We start from the raw sequence: 14254 nt of genomic DNA on the forward strand, positions 1-14254 counted from the left end.
GCTGGTGATAGAGATAAATGGCATATAAATAATATTAACAGCCTCTTCATACTGAGTATTTTATTTATCTAGTCTAAGTTTCTAGTTTAAGTACATAAATTGGTTATTAGAGAGTTTTCTATAATGAACTTGTTTATTGATGTGTGTAATTACCTGCGGTATTTATTAAAGAGTCATTGTAGGTTTTTGAGCTATGGAACAAATTAACTGGATTACAGTGTATTCTTATGGGGATACAAGGTAAATGCCTTGCGTTGCCCGCGTAATAAAAAAGTCTTTGCACAGAAAATTTATTTTTATTTAACATATGTCAACAGATACCCTTCTAACTTTTAAACTTCATATCAAGAGAAAAGTGTTTTGTACAGTTCAAATAAATTAAGAGAAAAAGTAAAACAACTGTAAAGGTGTTTAAATGTAAATGTGAAATACTTAGCAAGTAATGGCTAAATAAAGTTTTGCAACGATTACAACGAAAAATTATTTGGTAATGATACCATAAGAACTGAAAAAAATCATGAATATGTTGAATTAATAATAACAATTAGTGCATAGAAGTGTGTGTATAAAAATGGTTACTGTTGCAGAAGCTGTCCATCAAAATTTTAAATACAACGATATTGCTACCTCTCGATACTGGGACAAACGCAATGATAAGATATTGGACTGTCTTTGTCTGATATTTTGTCTGACCAAATGGAGCGAAAATGCGGAGGCAATTCCTCCTCGAAATACAACAATTATCCATGTGAAAAGTGTTTAGCTTATACAGATTTAGCGATCGAACTTTAGGAAAAAACCGGAAATGGAAATTTAATGGCACAATTAAAACGGCACATTTGAAAATTACAAATTAAAAAACATAGGTAATGAGTAATGGTAAAAAAAAGCTAAAAAAATTTTAACGAAAAACAAACGCAAAAGGTAATATTAATTAATAATAAAAGTACATGTTTAGCATCTGCAATCGCGCTAAGGATAAATGAAGAGTTCAGAATATCAATAATGGCTTAGCCTAGTGGTTACGCGGGCTCATTAGTAGACTATGCTTACCCTAGTGGTTACGCGGGCTCATTAGTAGACTGCAATTTGAATATGGCGAGTTAAATTCCACTACAGATGCTTTTTCGTTGCTATAACTATATCACTATAACTGAACAGGTGAACCACAGACAGACTTACAGACAGACTTTGAGATTTATATATATAGAATTGCTCCAACATATGAAGCTTTCAACATACGATGCAGATTATTGCTCCAACATATGAAGCTTTCAACATACGATGCAGATTATTGCTCCAACATATGAAGCTTTCAACATACGATGCAGATTATTGCTCCAACATATGAAGCTTTCAACATACGATGCAGATTATTGCTCCAACATATGAAGCTTTCAACATACGATGCAGATTTAAAAATGAATTAACCTCCCATGTAAAGGTTTGACGGCTCCACATTAGCTGAAAAGAAAATTAAATTATAGTCCTTTTATCTCAGTAACTCTAACATAATCTATGATTTAGATGTACTATATGCATCAGTTATACTTGAGTATTCCGTATTCCTCTCTGCAGACTTTTCGTTCATAGATTTCATAAGGTGTTTGTTTGGGTGACTGTTGGTATTACAGAAAGAACAACAGGAAAGACAAAAACAAACCTGTAAAATGAAGGGAATGTGTGCCTCATGAGGTTGATAACTCCGACCCATGATAGCCCCACTAAGGAGCAGATCAGCTAACCTGAATAGGAAGTGACACGTTAAGACAAGGGCTGCAGAATTAAAGGCCTGACTAGGCGAGCAAGCAAATCAATACAACCAAGAATATAACTGAAGATAATTTCCAAATCAAAAATATTTCCAAAATAGCACCAAATTTTGAAAACAATCAGAAACCAGTAAACATTATGACGACGTGAGAAGATGCACCCCGTTTAATTTTTATTTGTGGTAAACTCAGCTTAGTAAGTGGTGAGCTTACCTGGAAATGAGCATTGGATTATACAGGTAGATCTTGAGGAATACGCTTGTCTTATGATGAAATCCATAGTATGGTCTACAAGATCAAATGAAAAATACAAGGAAAAATGTGAAAACAAAAATAGACCATATACATCAGTCACAATAAGCTAACAGAGACATAGTTATATATAATATAGGCCAACAGATATATAGTTATATATAACATAAGCTAACAGATATAAAGTTATATATAACATAGGCCAACAGATATATAGTTATATATAACATAGGCTAACAGAGACATAGTTATATATAACATAGGCCAACAGATATATAGTTATGTATAACATACGCTAACAGAGACATAGTTATATATAATATAGACCAACAGATATATAGTTATGTATAACATACGCTAACAGACACATAGTTATATATAACATAGGCTAACAGATATATAGTTATGTATAACATAAGCTAACAGAGACATGGTTATATAAAACGTAGGCCAACAGATATATAGCTATGTATAACATAAGCTAACAGAAACATAGTTATATATAACATAAGCTAACAGAGACATAGTTATATATAACATAGACCAACAGATATATAGTTATGTATAACATAGGCTAACAGAGACATAGTTATGTATAACATAAGCTAACAGAGACATAGTTATACATAATATAGACCAACAGATATATAGCTATGTATTGCATAAGCTAACAGAGACATATAGTTATGTATAACATAAGCTATCAGAGATATATAGTTATATATATATAACATAGGCTAACAGAGATATAGTTATGTATAACATAAGATAACAGAGAGATATAGTTATATATAACATGAGCTAACAGAGATTATAGTTATATATATAACATAGGCTAACAGAGATATATAGTTATATATAACATAGGCTAATAGAGACATATAGTTATATATAACAGAATCTAACAGAGACATATAGTTATATATAACACAAGCTAACAGAGACATATAGTTATGTATAACCTAAGCTAACAGAGACATATAGGCAGTTATGTATAACAGAGTAGACTAGGTGAGATATACAGGTACATCTAGTACTATGTTACCGACGTACATGCCATGAACAACACTGATATTGAAGACATGTTGTGAGTATGAGTCAGGACGACCGAGTGATATGTTGATAGCCTTGTCAACTGATTGAGCCAACTTGTGGAGGTAACTTTCCTCTGGATCATACTCTAGTGGCACATAGATGTAAGGAAAGACTCCGTGCACATGCATGCACATTCTCTTCCCTACAAGTGTATGTACACAGCTGTTTTGAATAATATGGGATAGTGAGCTTGAGCACCACATTCCAATAGTTCCAGACATAGCTGAAAATACACCCCGATGTATATTCTCACAAAATAAGTGAGCGTATAGCCTGAATCATGCTGGACAGTATTTCAATTCCACCTAAATTACGCTGTCATCCATGTAATAGGAAAGTTCGCGCACACATACAAGGATGCTGTTATAAAAGCCTGGTCTGACATCTGGGCCTAATCTAAACATCCGCATCTCACATGAGATTCAGTTTAAATTCTATTCATCGGCCACAAATCATTCTTTAGAATTTTAAATTTATATTTGTCACTTCTAATCAGAACTTTGATTTATACTGATCAAATTATTGCTACAACTAACCCTTATATACCCTTAATATACAACATTACAGTGTCATATACAACATTACAGTGTCATATAGAGCATTACAGTGTACTATACAACATTACAGTGTAATATACAGCATTACAGTGTACTATACAACATTACAGTGTAATATACAACATTACAGTGTACTATACAACATTACAGTGTACTATACAACATTACAGTGTAATATACAACATTACAGTGTACTATACAACATTACAGTGTAATATACAACATTACAGTGTACGATACAACATTACAGTGTAATATACAACATTACAGTGTAATATACAGCATTACAGTGTAATATACAACATTACAGTGTAATATACAGCATTACAGTGTCATATACAGCATTACAGTGTAATATACAGCATTACAGTGTACTATACAACATTACAGTGTAATATACAACATTACAGTGTAATATACAGCATTACAGTGTAATATACAACATTACAGTGTAATATACAACATTACAGTGTCATATACAGCATTACAGTGTAATATACAGCATTACAGTGTACTATACAACATTACAGTGTCATATACAACATTACAGTGTCATTTACAACATTGCAGTGTAATATACAACATTACAGTGTCATATACAGCGTTACACTGTACTATACAACATTACAGTGTAACATACAGGATTACAGTGTAATATACAGGATTACAGTGTAATATACAGGATTACAGTGTAATATACAGCATTACAGTAATATACAACATTACAGTGTAGTATACAACATTACAGTGTCATTTACAACATTGCAGTGTAATATACAGCATTACAGTGTACTATACAACATTACAGTGTAATATTCAGCATTACAGTGTAATAGACAGCATTACAGTGTAATATACAGCATTACAGTGTAATATACAGGATTACAGTGTAATATACAGCATTACAGTGTAATGTACAGGATTAAAGTGTAATGTACAACAGTGTCATATACAGCATTACAATATCTGACGACAAGCATACTGTATCGTGAATATTTGTTATCACATCCAGCAAGCAAACTTAAGGACAAAAAGACATTGCAAGTATATGTACATACCTAATCTGTTTTGAAACTGAACTTGTATATTAAAATATATAAGAAAACTCCATATATTATTTATCAACTATTTAGTACCAAAAGGCTATAAGTTATGATAAACACTTCAACTAATAACTCAGGCTATAGGAACCTAAATTAGCCTAACATATTCACAGATATACATCCGTTTCCATATTTGATATCTTCAGTATTTAATGTTAAATTACCATTGGCCAATTCCGTATGAACGTCAACTTCAGTGAAGATTTTTAAAATTCAAGGTACACCAACATAATGGGTATCAAAATGAAGCTAAAAGTCTGCAGGTCGAGATGCTATTATTTTTTAAACCTCATGTTGTCACATAAATATATATAGGGTATCAAAGACAGTGTCTCAGGAAAAGAGCTAAAATCTAAAAAATATTGATATCCCTTACGGTCATGTTGTGTAACTATACAATTGTTCTCAAAGACACTATGAATTATAATGCATGCTAATATTATCAGCAATCACATAAAATAGAAAAAAATGTCATTCTCAATTTTAATCCTTGAAAATATAAACACAAGAAAAACATGAACCTGCGTAGTGTCCAGAAGGGAAAACCTTTAAAAGTTTCAATATTTTTTTCAGACACTAATCAAAAAATTTTTTTTTTCAAATCCTCTGTTAGTACCCTCTATAGAAAATTTTAATAGCAAAACTTTTGTTTCCCAGTAATTCAGCAGTTTAAAAAAATGGTATTCATTTTGGTAGTTTCCAAAATATTGTAGTGTCCAGAAGAAACTGTAGTGTCCAGAAGTGAGAAAGCTGTAGCTTCAAATTGTTATTAATATTTAGCAAGTGTATTCGGAGCATTTTCATAAGGTCCTAAACATATAGAAGAACTAGCTGTGCTACCCGGCATTGCCTGGGTAATAAAAAAGTCTTTGGTAAGAAAATTTATTTGTATTTAACATACCGTATACAATATTTACCATTCTAACTTTTAAACTTCATTTGATGAGAAAATATTTTTTCTGCAGTTCAAATGAATCAAGAGAAAAACTAAAACAACCTAAATATAAAAGCCCTTATCGAGAAAAATTGATTTGTATTCAACATATAACAACAAGTGCCATTCTAACTTTCAAACTACATATCATGAGAAATGAAAAAAGTGTTCTGTGTAGTTGAAACAATTTAATAGAAAATAAAAACAACTGTAAAGGTTTTCTAACTTTGTCAAACTGTAACTTTTAAACTTCATATTATGAGGAAAAGGTTTTGTGCAAGTCAAATAAATTACAAAAAACAAAACAACTATAAAAGGGTTTAGATATACAGTAAATGTAAAATAATTAGCAAGTAATAGCTAAATTAAGTTGGTTTTACTACGATTACAATAAAGGATGATTTGTTAATGATACAATTATTACGAACTGGGAAAACAAAATAAAAATCCTGAATATGTTGAATTAATAATAACAATTCTTGTATAACATCCATGTACAAATTTAGCTATCAGCCGACGGCCATCCATTTTACTGAAAAATGCGGATATTGCTTCATGATATGTAAACAATACTTTTTCAATTTCAAACTATCTAAAACAGTTTTGTTACATATTTAATTTCTCCAATATGTTAAAAAACGCTGCCATGCAATAAATTCAATTTATCTATACTTTGTGTATTGATAAAGATGTGAAGCTATGATCACTACGAAGCTAAAATGATCCTCTACAGCATTTCTTACTCTTACAAAACTATTACTTTCACCACCGTCAGAGTGAGTGCTGTTATTTTACTTATTTGTGTAATCACGAAAATCTGAATTGGCTATAATGCCATTAACATAAGTGATTATCTGTTTTATAACTTGGGAGGTACATACATAAAACTTACACAAAACATTCGTTTTTTGTTATTGAAATTCTTGCATAGAAGTGTGTGTGTGTTTGAAAAAGGTTACTGTTCCACCAGAAGATAGCCATCAAAACTTTGAATACGACGATACTATTATCTCTCTATACTAGTACAAATGTAAAAATGAGATATCGTACATTGTCTGACCAAAATTTGAGAGAATGTCGAGGCTCTTCTCACGAATACAGTATACTTGCCTGCGCCGAAAAAATATAGTAATTGAGCCTCACGAAAAATATTTCTTAACAGGGGCGTCGTGAACATGGCCGTATCTGTAAAATAATCAGCGTGCGCTAAAGCTATATCTATAGCCGGAATGACACACAAATATCCACACACATACTTTGAGAAATATATATATATATATATAGATAGTTGTACTCAACATTTACTCTGATTATTGAGTGGTGAAGAGATTATTTGTTGAGGGAGAGAAAGAACAGTCTAGGAAGCCTTTAGGGGAAACATCAAACAAATCGCTTTCTACTCATGATAGCTAAAACTAGTAATCCCTTCAATTATTATTATTGTTCAAGTCAAACCATATTTTTTCTAATCTGTATCATACATGTACAAAAAACACTCGATGCTTCACTTGAGTGGAACTACTTTGCTACCAGCCATGGCAAAGGCGTGGTTGATGGGGTGGGTGAGTGTGTGAAAGGATATGTATGGACACGTGTGAAAGCTGGTAAAGTTGAAGCAAGGAATGCCGTTGAATTTTTCAATGCGGCTGCATCTTCAAACCAGGCTGTTGATGTCACATTTGTGTCAAAAGAAGACATTGCTGCAGAACACCAAAGGCAAGGATTTGACAAGATCTGGGAAGGAATATAAATTCTGCCTGGCAACCATGGCGTTCACTACGTCAAACCAAAGACGGCAACCGAAATTCTTTTTGTCGTTGCACTGGTTGCTCAACCACTCATACATTCAACTTTGAAACTAAAACAAATTTTCTCGAGACCATCACAATAACGCCAGCTCCACATCCCAGTACATTGGCACCTGCAACTGTGGTTATTTCTCCTGGTCACAGTGTTAGTCTTCCTAGGCGCTACGCTATTGGGAAACTGGTAGTTGAAGCTTATGAATGTGGAGCATATATAGGATCAATCGAGAAAATCAACGGTGATCGAAATGAGATATGTACATGTTATTTCATGACTGCCACATCAAATGGAACCTACAAATGCCTGCCAAGGACAAGCCTCAACTCGTTCATGCCAATTTTATTTTGGCTGCGGTGCCAATTATAAGCTCCAATGATACTTCGCTTCTATCTTACGAACTTGAAAACTCCCAAGTTGTTAGCGAGCAATACAAGAAAAAGGACTTTAAATTCTTTAAATTAATTACGTTTTTTTGGTTTGCTGCTTTAAAAAATAATTTTATCATAAACTTACATTACTATTAGTCATAATAATATTCGAACGTTTTTTGTCCTCTTATATTACGCTCTAAATAAATTTATCAATTCCTGGTAATAAATACAGCTAATAAAGTTCTATGGAAAGTCAATTTCTATAGACAATACATAGTGGACAAAGTTGTAGTGTCCAGAATGTAGTGTCCAGAAGGTATGGAGTGTTCATTTTTTGCAAGTACTCGGTCTAGAATTGGTTAAAACCAGTCGATATATACATCATTGTGAAGCTGGTTTGTGCTACTCCAATGTAAACCAAGTTTAATTTTGGCAGACCTGGGCGATTCGATAAATTCTGACATTGAAAATCGGAAACAAATTTCCCAATTCTATCGAGTAGTGTCCAGAAGGGGTACTTTTTAAAACTTTTTTGCCAAATGGACAACTCCACAGCCATGAGATATTAGTGAGAGCTAAACACCATTAGTGGCTACCTATAGTAAGCAGCAAATTTGTTCTATGTTGTTCCAACAAAAATCTACAATGACTTATGTTCATCAAATGTAGTGTCCAGAATATATGGAATTGGTCCATTGAACCTCACCGCATTCACTGATTTGAGACTTTCTTTTCCCATCATTTTCACCTTATTTCTTGCTACAACTACTAATGACTCGGAGATTTAATTAAACAAATTCAAATATTAAGCTGGCCTTTTTATAACCTTTTGCTTCAATTCTATGAAAATATTAAGCTGGCCTTTTCATAACCTTTTGCTTCAATTCTATGAAAATATTAAGCTGGCCTTTTTATAACCTTTTGCTTCAATTCTATGAAAAGCATTACCTTTCATTGTCAATTATTACTTCTCTCGTAATGCATAATTTTATGACTAGACAAAACAGGTATGAAGCATATTTAATATTATTTGAGTGACACGAACAGAACTATAAACATATATGCTGATTTACAAAACAGTAATGTCTCGAGGAACTTCAAAAATCATATTTTGGAAATTGCTTCATATGTGAAGACAAGTATAAGCTGAAATTTTGAGTTATATGTCAAAATATTCATATGATGAGGTTTGATTGTTTATTTGGGAATTGTACATTAATATTAATTTGTCAAAAGCATTTCTTTACAGATGGTCCTCTGTCTTTGAATTGCTTGCACAATCAACTGATTGTTGGTAGAATTATGAGAGTTTTGGTTGATTTAAAAGGAAAATACTTTTGCTCAACCGTTCCTTTCTAAGTTCAAACCAATTTAAAATTAGGAGATATAATCTAACTCCATCCGCAATTATGAGATACAATGCAACTCCATCTGCAATTATGAGATACAATGTAACTCCATCCGCAATTATGAGATACAATGCAACTCCATCTGCAATTATGAGATAGAATGTAACTCCATCTGCAATTATGAGATAGAATATAACTCCATCTGCAATTATGAAATACAATGTAACTCCATCTGTAATGAGATTGTTTGGATCAAAATCAAAGCAAGTGAGGAGGTTTGACCAATCCAAAGATTAACATTTGAACATAGACAAGGCCTGAGTCTATTTAACCATGTTCACACGTGTAAGTCTTGCCAATATTGCAATCAGACAGCCTTCAGGTTAAATCAGGCTCACAGGTAGAAAAGATCAGAAGATAAGATTGATAACCAGAGCGGGAGTGGTCATCAGAGTAGGAGTGGTCATCAGAGTAGGAGTAGTCATCAGAGTAGGAGCGGTCATCAGAGTAGGAGCGGTTATCAGAGTAAGAGCGGTCATCAGAGTAGGAGCGGTCATCAGAGTAGGAGCGGTCATCAGAGTAGGAGCGGTCATCAGAGTAGGAGCGGTCATCAGAGTAGGAGTGGTCATCAGAGTAGGAGTGGTCGTCAGAGTAGGAGCGGTCATCAGAGTAGGAGCGGTCATCAGAGTAGGAGCGGCCATCAGAGTAGGAGTGGTCATCAGAGTAGGAGTGGTCATCAGAGTAGGAGTGGTCATCAGAGTAGGAGTGGTCATCAGAGTAGGAGTGGTCATCAGAGTAGGAGTGGTCATCAGAGTAGGAGCGGTCATCAGAGTAAGAGTGGCCATCAGAGTAAGAGTGGTCACCAGAGTAGGAGCGGTCATCAGAGTAGGAGCGGTCATCAGAGTAGGAGCGGTCATCAGAGTAGGAGCGGTCATAAAAGTAGGAGCGGTCATCAGAGTAGGAGTGGTCATCAGAAGAAGACTGTTCAGCAGGTCTTACAGATTAAGCTTGTTGATACAAGAAGACTAGTTAGTGTACTGAAGAATGATCCAATAAGTCTGGGCCCTACACAGTGAAACTACGACTTGATCTGTAACTGGTTACGCATTGACCAGACACTGACAAACACTTGTGTATGGGAACTCCTTGTGTTGGATGCCACCCCTTACCAGAACTGAACCAGCATAGCTTCATGTTAACTGGTTGAATCTTTAATGTAAATGAAGATGAAACAGGAGCAAAAACCTAATAGACGCGTGTAAGAATAGGTTAGCTTTGCTAAAAACAACAACCAGCCTACCTTCATTTGTAGCGCCAAAGAGGTGGATGACAGGAACTCGCTTAGTGTTAGTCCTCCTAAATGCTGATCTGGTAACATCGAGCTGTAGAAGTGGTATCTCAAGGGAATGTTCTGTAGTTATAATTCTCATAGCAACCTCACTCGACTGGCTTTGTCCAGACATTTTGTAGTTGTTCAGCTAGCCCTGTGGTTACAATAAAAGATTTCGTGAAAAGATAGCAGGGCACTGATTGTGGTGAGGAATGGCTACACTCACTGATGAACTACACCATTTGCATAGCCACTGAATTGCTGATGCGTCGTGTCCAATCGACAATGTTGTCTTATGTTAGTGTAGAAAACAACATCGCATCTGTGATTGCCAGAAAAAGTCGAGTCGAATGAATATAATCTCAATTCCACTTTCTTTTCTTCCGAGGCAAGTTCGTTTCACATGAGCCTTTGTTTTTAACAATAATGACAGGGTTTCACACAAAAAACTTATCGCTATATATGTACGGTAAATACTTCCACATTGCAAACAGTCCGTTCCAAAAATGTTTACGTTGTAGGGATTTTATGTTATACGAACCCTACAATATATAAATGGCCTAGGGTAACTCGTTTCAGGATTTTCCATATCTTACCACCATGGTTCTTTAAAAACAATTCTAGACTTACCTTTTTAATTTACCGACTATACAGTAACTGTAGTATTATTGTATCGACAACTTTTATCTTTTTTCTCATCACTATCACCCGTTTCATGGTCATCGATTGTGGTAATTTTACAAAGAGTTAAGGAAAACGCAAGCCTTCAATGTCAATTTACATCAACTGCTTTTATTCTAGACAGCAAGGTATATTTTTCAAAAAGTTCCGAGTTCAAATCCAGTGTGAAACGGGTTTTTATTTCCTAAAACTCCTTCAATATCACTGGATACATGACACAACCATCATAACACAATCATAACATCATATAATGGATACAGACTAGTGTTGGGCCGGTATTGGGTTATCCGCTCTTACCGATACCGAGGGATTCTCGGTATCCGAGGAAACCAATCATTTTCGGTGTCAGCTAGGTATCCGCGGCCGATTTGATATGATCAGTATTTATCCGTAAAAGCCTATCGGTATATGGTTATACGGATATCCGGAGAGATTTTTAAAACGCTTCATGACGAACATGCCAATCTTAGCATGCATTGGCGAACAAATTCAACAAAAATTTCCACGCTTACTGTATCTACTATTATATTACGTTGCATTGATAATACCACCAGCCTCGAAGGTTTGGGAGTTCTACACAGATGAGAGGACGTATAAAGACTCTAACGGGACTGGACTCTAATTGGACTGCGTATAATTATGTGATTACATTACCTGATTACAATATGTGATAGTAAGATTTTTTTAAAACTGTTTCAGTATATTTAACAAAGAGAGCCCATTGCCATTATCTATCTGTTCTTTATTATACATAACGTTTGTATTAATAACAATATGTTTTAATAGAATAAACAATAAAAACATCTATCATGAAAATTATATTTCCATCTTTCTTTGTTGGCTTTCTAAAACAAGGAGTCTCTTTGCCGTAACAATATACTGCTGACTAAAGAATGTTTTTTTGCACAGGCTACTTTTTGCACAACGATAAAAATTGTTCGAGACAGTTATGATTTAAAGTTTAAACAATTTAAAGACACACTGATAACCAAATACCAAACAATAGTACCGACAATACCAAACTTTCTTAGTTGGCAAAGGATACCGACGATGGTAAATACCAAGGATACCGATACCGGAAAAATCGATAAAAATGAGCAAGGATATCCGATCTGGCACTAAATTAGATACCGGCCCAACACTAATACAGACTAACAAATAGACAAATTCTGCAGTTTAAATAGAGACTGTAAGAGCGGTGTGTATTTGGCGGTCCGCCTATCCATCGAAAAGAATCATGAATATGATAAAAGATAGCTTTTGACGATACTCAGCTCGTAACATTCAGATCGGTAGACCGACACTCTAACACATACAGTGAATAATTGCGCAGCTACTTCACTTATAATCTGTGCTTTATCGACACATCTGATTTCTCATGGTGAAATAGACTGCCAGAGCACTAGCATATATAACAGAGATAACCCTATATGTCGTTTTCTCTCTCAGAAGCAACAAGAGGAAAACGATAGTTTAAGGCTAACCACAAGATCCGCGTTATTCACATCTAATCTGAGAACTTGCGATGACTTCACAGTTTGTTATGAAATTTTTTACACTGTACGCAAAAACTTTACATAAATTCTTTACGTTATGTAGAATTTACGTTATAGGAAGTATACGTTATAGGAGCACCTACTGTACAATCATATATTATCGTACAATCGTATTATATTATCGTACAATCGTATATCATATAACAAATATTTTGGGACCTAAGTATATGCAACACAATGCTTCTTCGTCTTTTTTCGCTAGGGCAAAGTTGTTCCAACCCACGATACCAACAATAATTTATCTCGAACTTAGAATTTGGCGATTGGTGTGCTGATTATATACGTTATTAAAAGATATACCTCGCTGAACTCGCCATGGCGAGTTGTCCGTATCCATTTTCCAGTATATCCGGTATCCGTTATAGTAAAAACGATTTGCAAACGAATAAATGAAAATGGTTTTTTAAAGTTTGAAGTTTACTAAGATACATACGAAAACTTTCTTCAATTTCTTCATTTAGTAAACTAAATTCATTTAAGTTAGATTCAGCGTTTGTTACACATCTGTCTTGAAGGTAAGAACTCTCCACGTAGTACATTGTAATGATATATTATCTTGCAGATCATAACCACAAAAATGCAATAAAGTCATTGTAGGTACCTATAGTTACTAAGGCTAACATAGTATTTTGGTACTACATGTATTTTTAATGATGATGATTTTTACAGGGAGGTGATTGCATTAGATAATGACTATGGGTTTCTATACCACTTTATGTACATCTATAGCCTACACTGGCATGCCAATTTTCGCATGCCAACACTGAAACAAACTGAAATCATAATGCATCATAAAGCATCAGCTTAATGGCTGGTCAACTTTTCTGACAGCATGAATATTAAATGTACCTTTCAATGAAGTAAACAAAATTTTTCAAGAGCTGAACGTGATTAGTCCCAAACAAATATGCATGTAATCCATAAAAAAACTGTTTAGCTGCTAATAGATCCTTTATAAAATATTTTCCGGGTTGATACCAAAATCTAAGCTTGTTGACTGCAGCAATAGAATAATACCTTAGCTAAACACCCTCTTATTTAAGAAAATGTCCCTCAATCTTGATGTAGCTGGTTGGGGTGTAATAACGTTAGAAGTATAAGTTTAAAGTAAAATCATTGATGAAAATACTGCTGGCTATGGATCATTGCAATAAAATCCCGAAGCATACAATAAGTAAGAATACACGCAGTGTAACCCAACATGAAACAGGCCTATTGAGTCGACAAACTTTAAACCACTAATTTAAATTCTGAAAAAGACATTTTAGTAAAGATATTTTGTAGAAAATATTGAATTTCTAATAAAATATTAGGATTCTATTTATGAGACGAGTGTAAATATCAGAAATGGGAACTCGAGTTAACATATTTGCTCGAGCAAGCCTTAAGACTAATCTCACAAATGAATTGCATTGAATTGATTCTCTGGTATCTCTTACTTGCTGTAG

The 14254-nt window shown here is 34.1% G+C and overlaps 1 protein-coding gene across 1 annotated transcript in view; it reads right to left on the reverse strand.

Moving 5' to 3' along the window:
• Window positions 1-10702, reverse strand: part of LOC137405351 (serine-rich adhesin for platelets-like) — a 33585-nt gene extending 22883 nt beyond the window's left edge. The window contains 4 exon segments of the mRNA XM_068091582.1: window positions 1664-1745; window positions 1986-2060; window positions 3078-3261; window positions 10540-10702. Coding sequence (XP_067947683.1) covers window positions 1664-1745; window positions 1986-2060; window positions 3078-3261; window positions 10540-10702 — 504 coding nt within the window.
• Between the last annotated feature and the right edge of the window lie 3552 nt (window positions 10703-14254).

This window comes from Watersipora subatra, chromosome 9 (genome assembly GCF_963576615.1).
Source record: "Watersipora subatra chromosome 9, tzWatSuba1.1, whole genome shotgun sequence".
In the NCBI taxonomy this organism is placed as follows: domain Eukaryota; kingdom Metazoa; phylum Bryozoa; class Gymnolaemata; order Cheilostomatida; family Watersiporidae; genus Watersipora; species Watersipora subatra.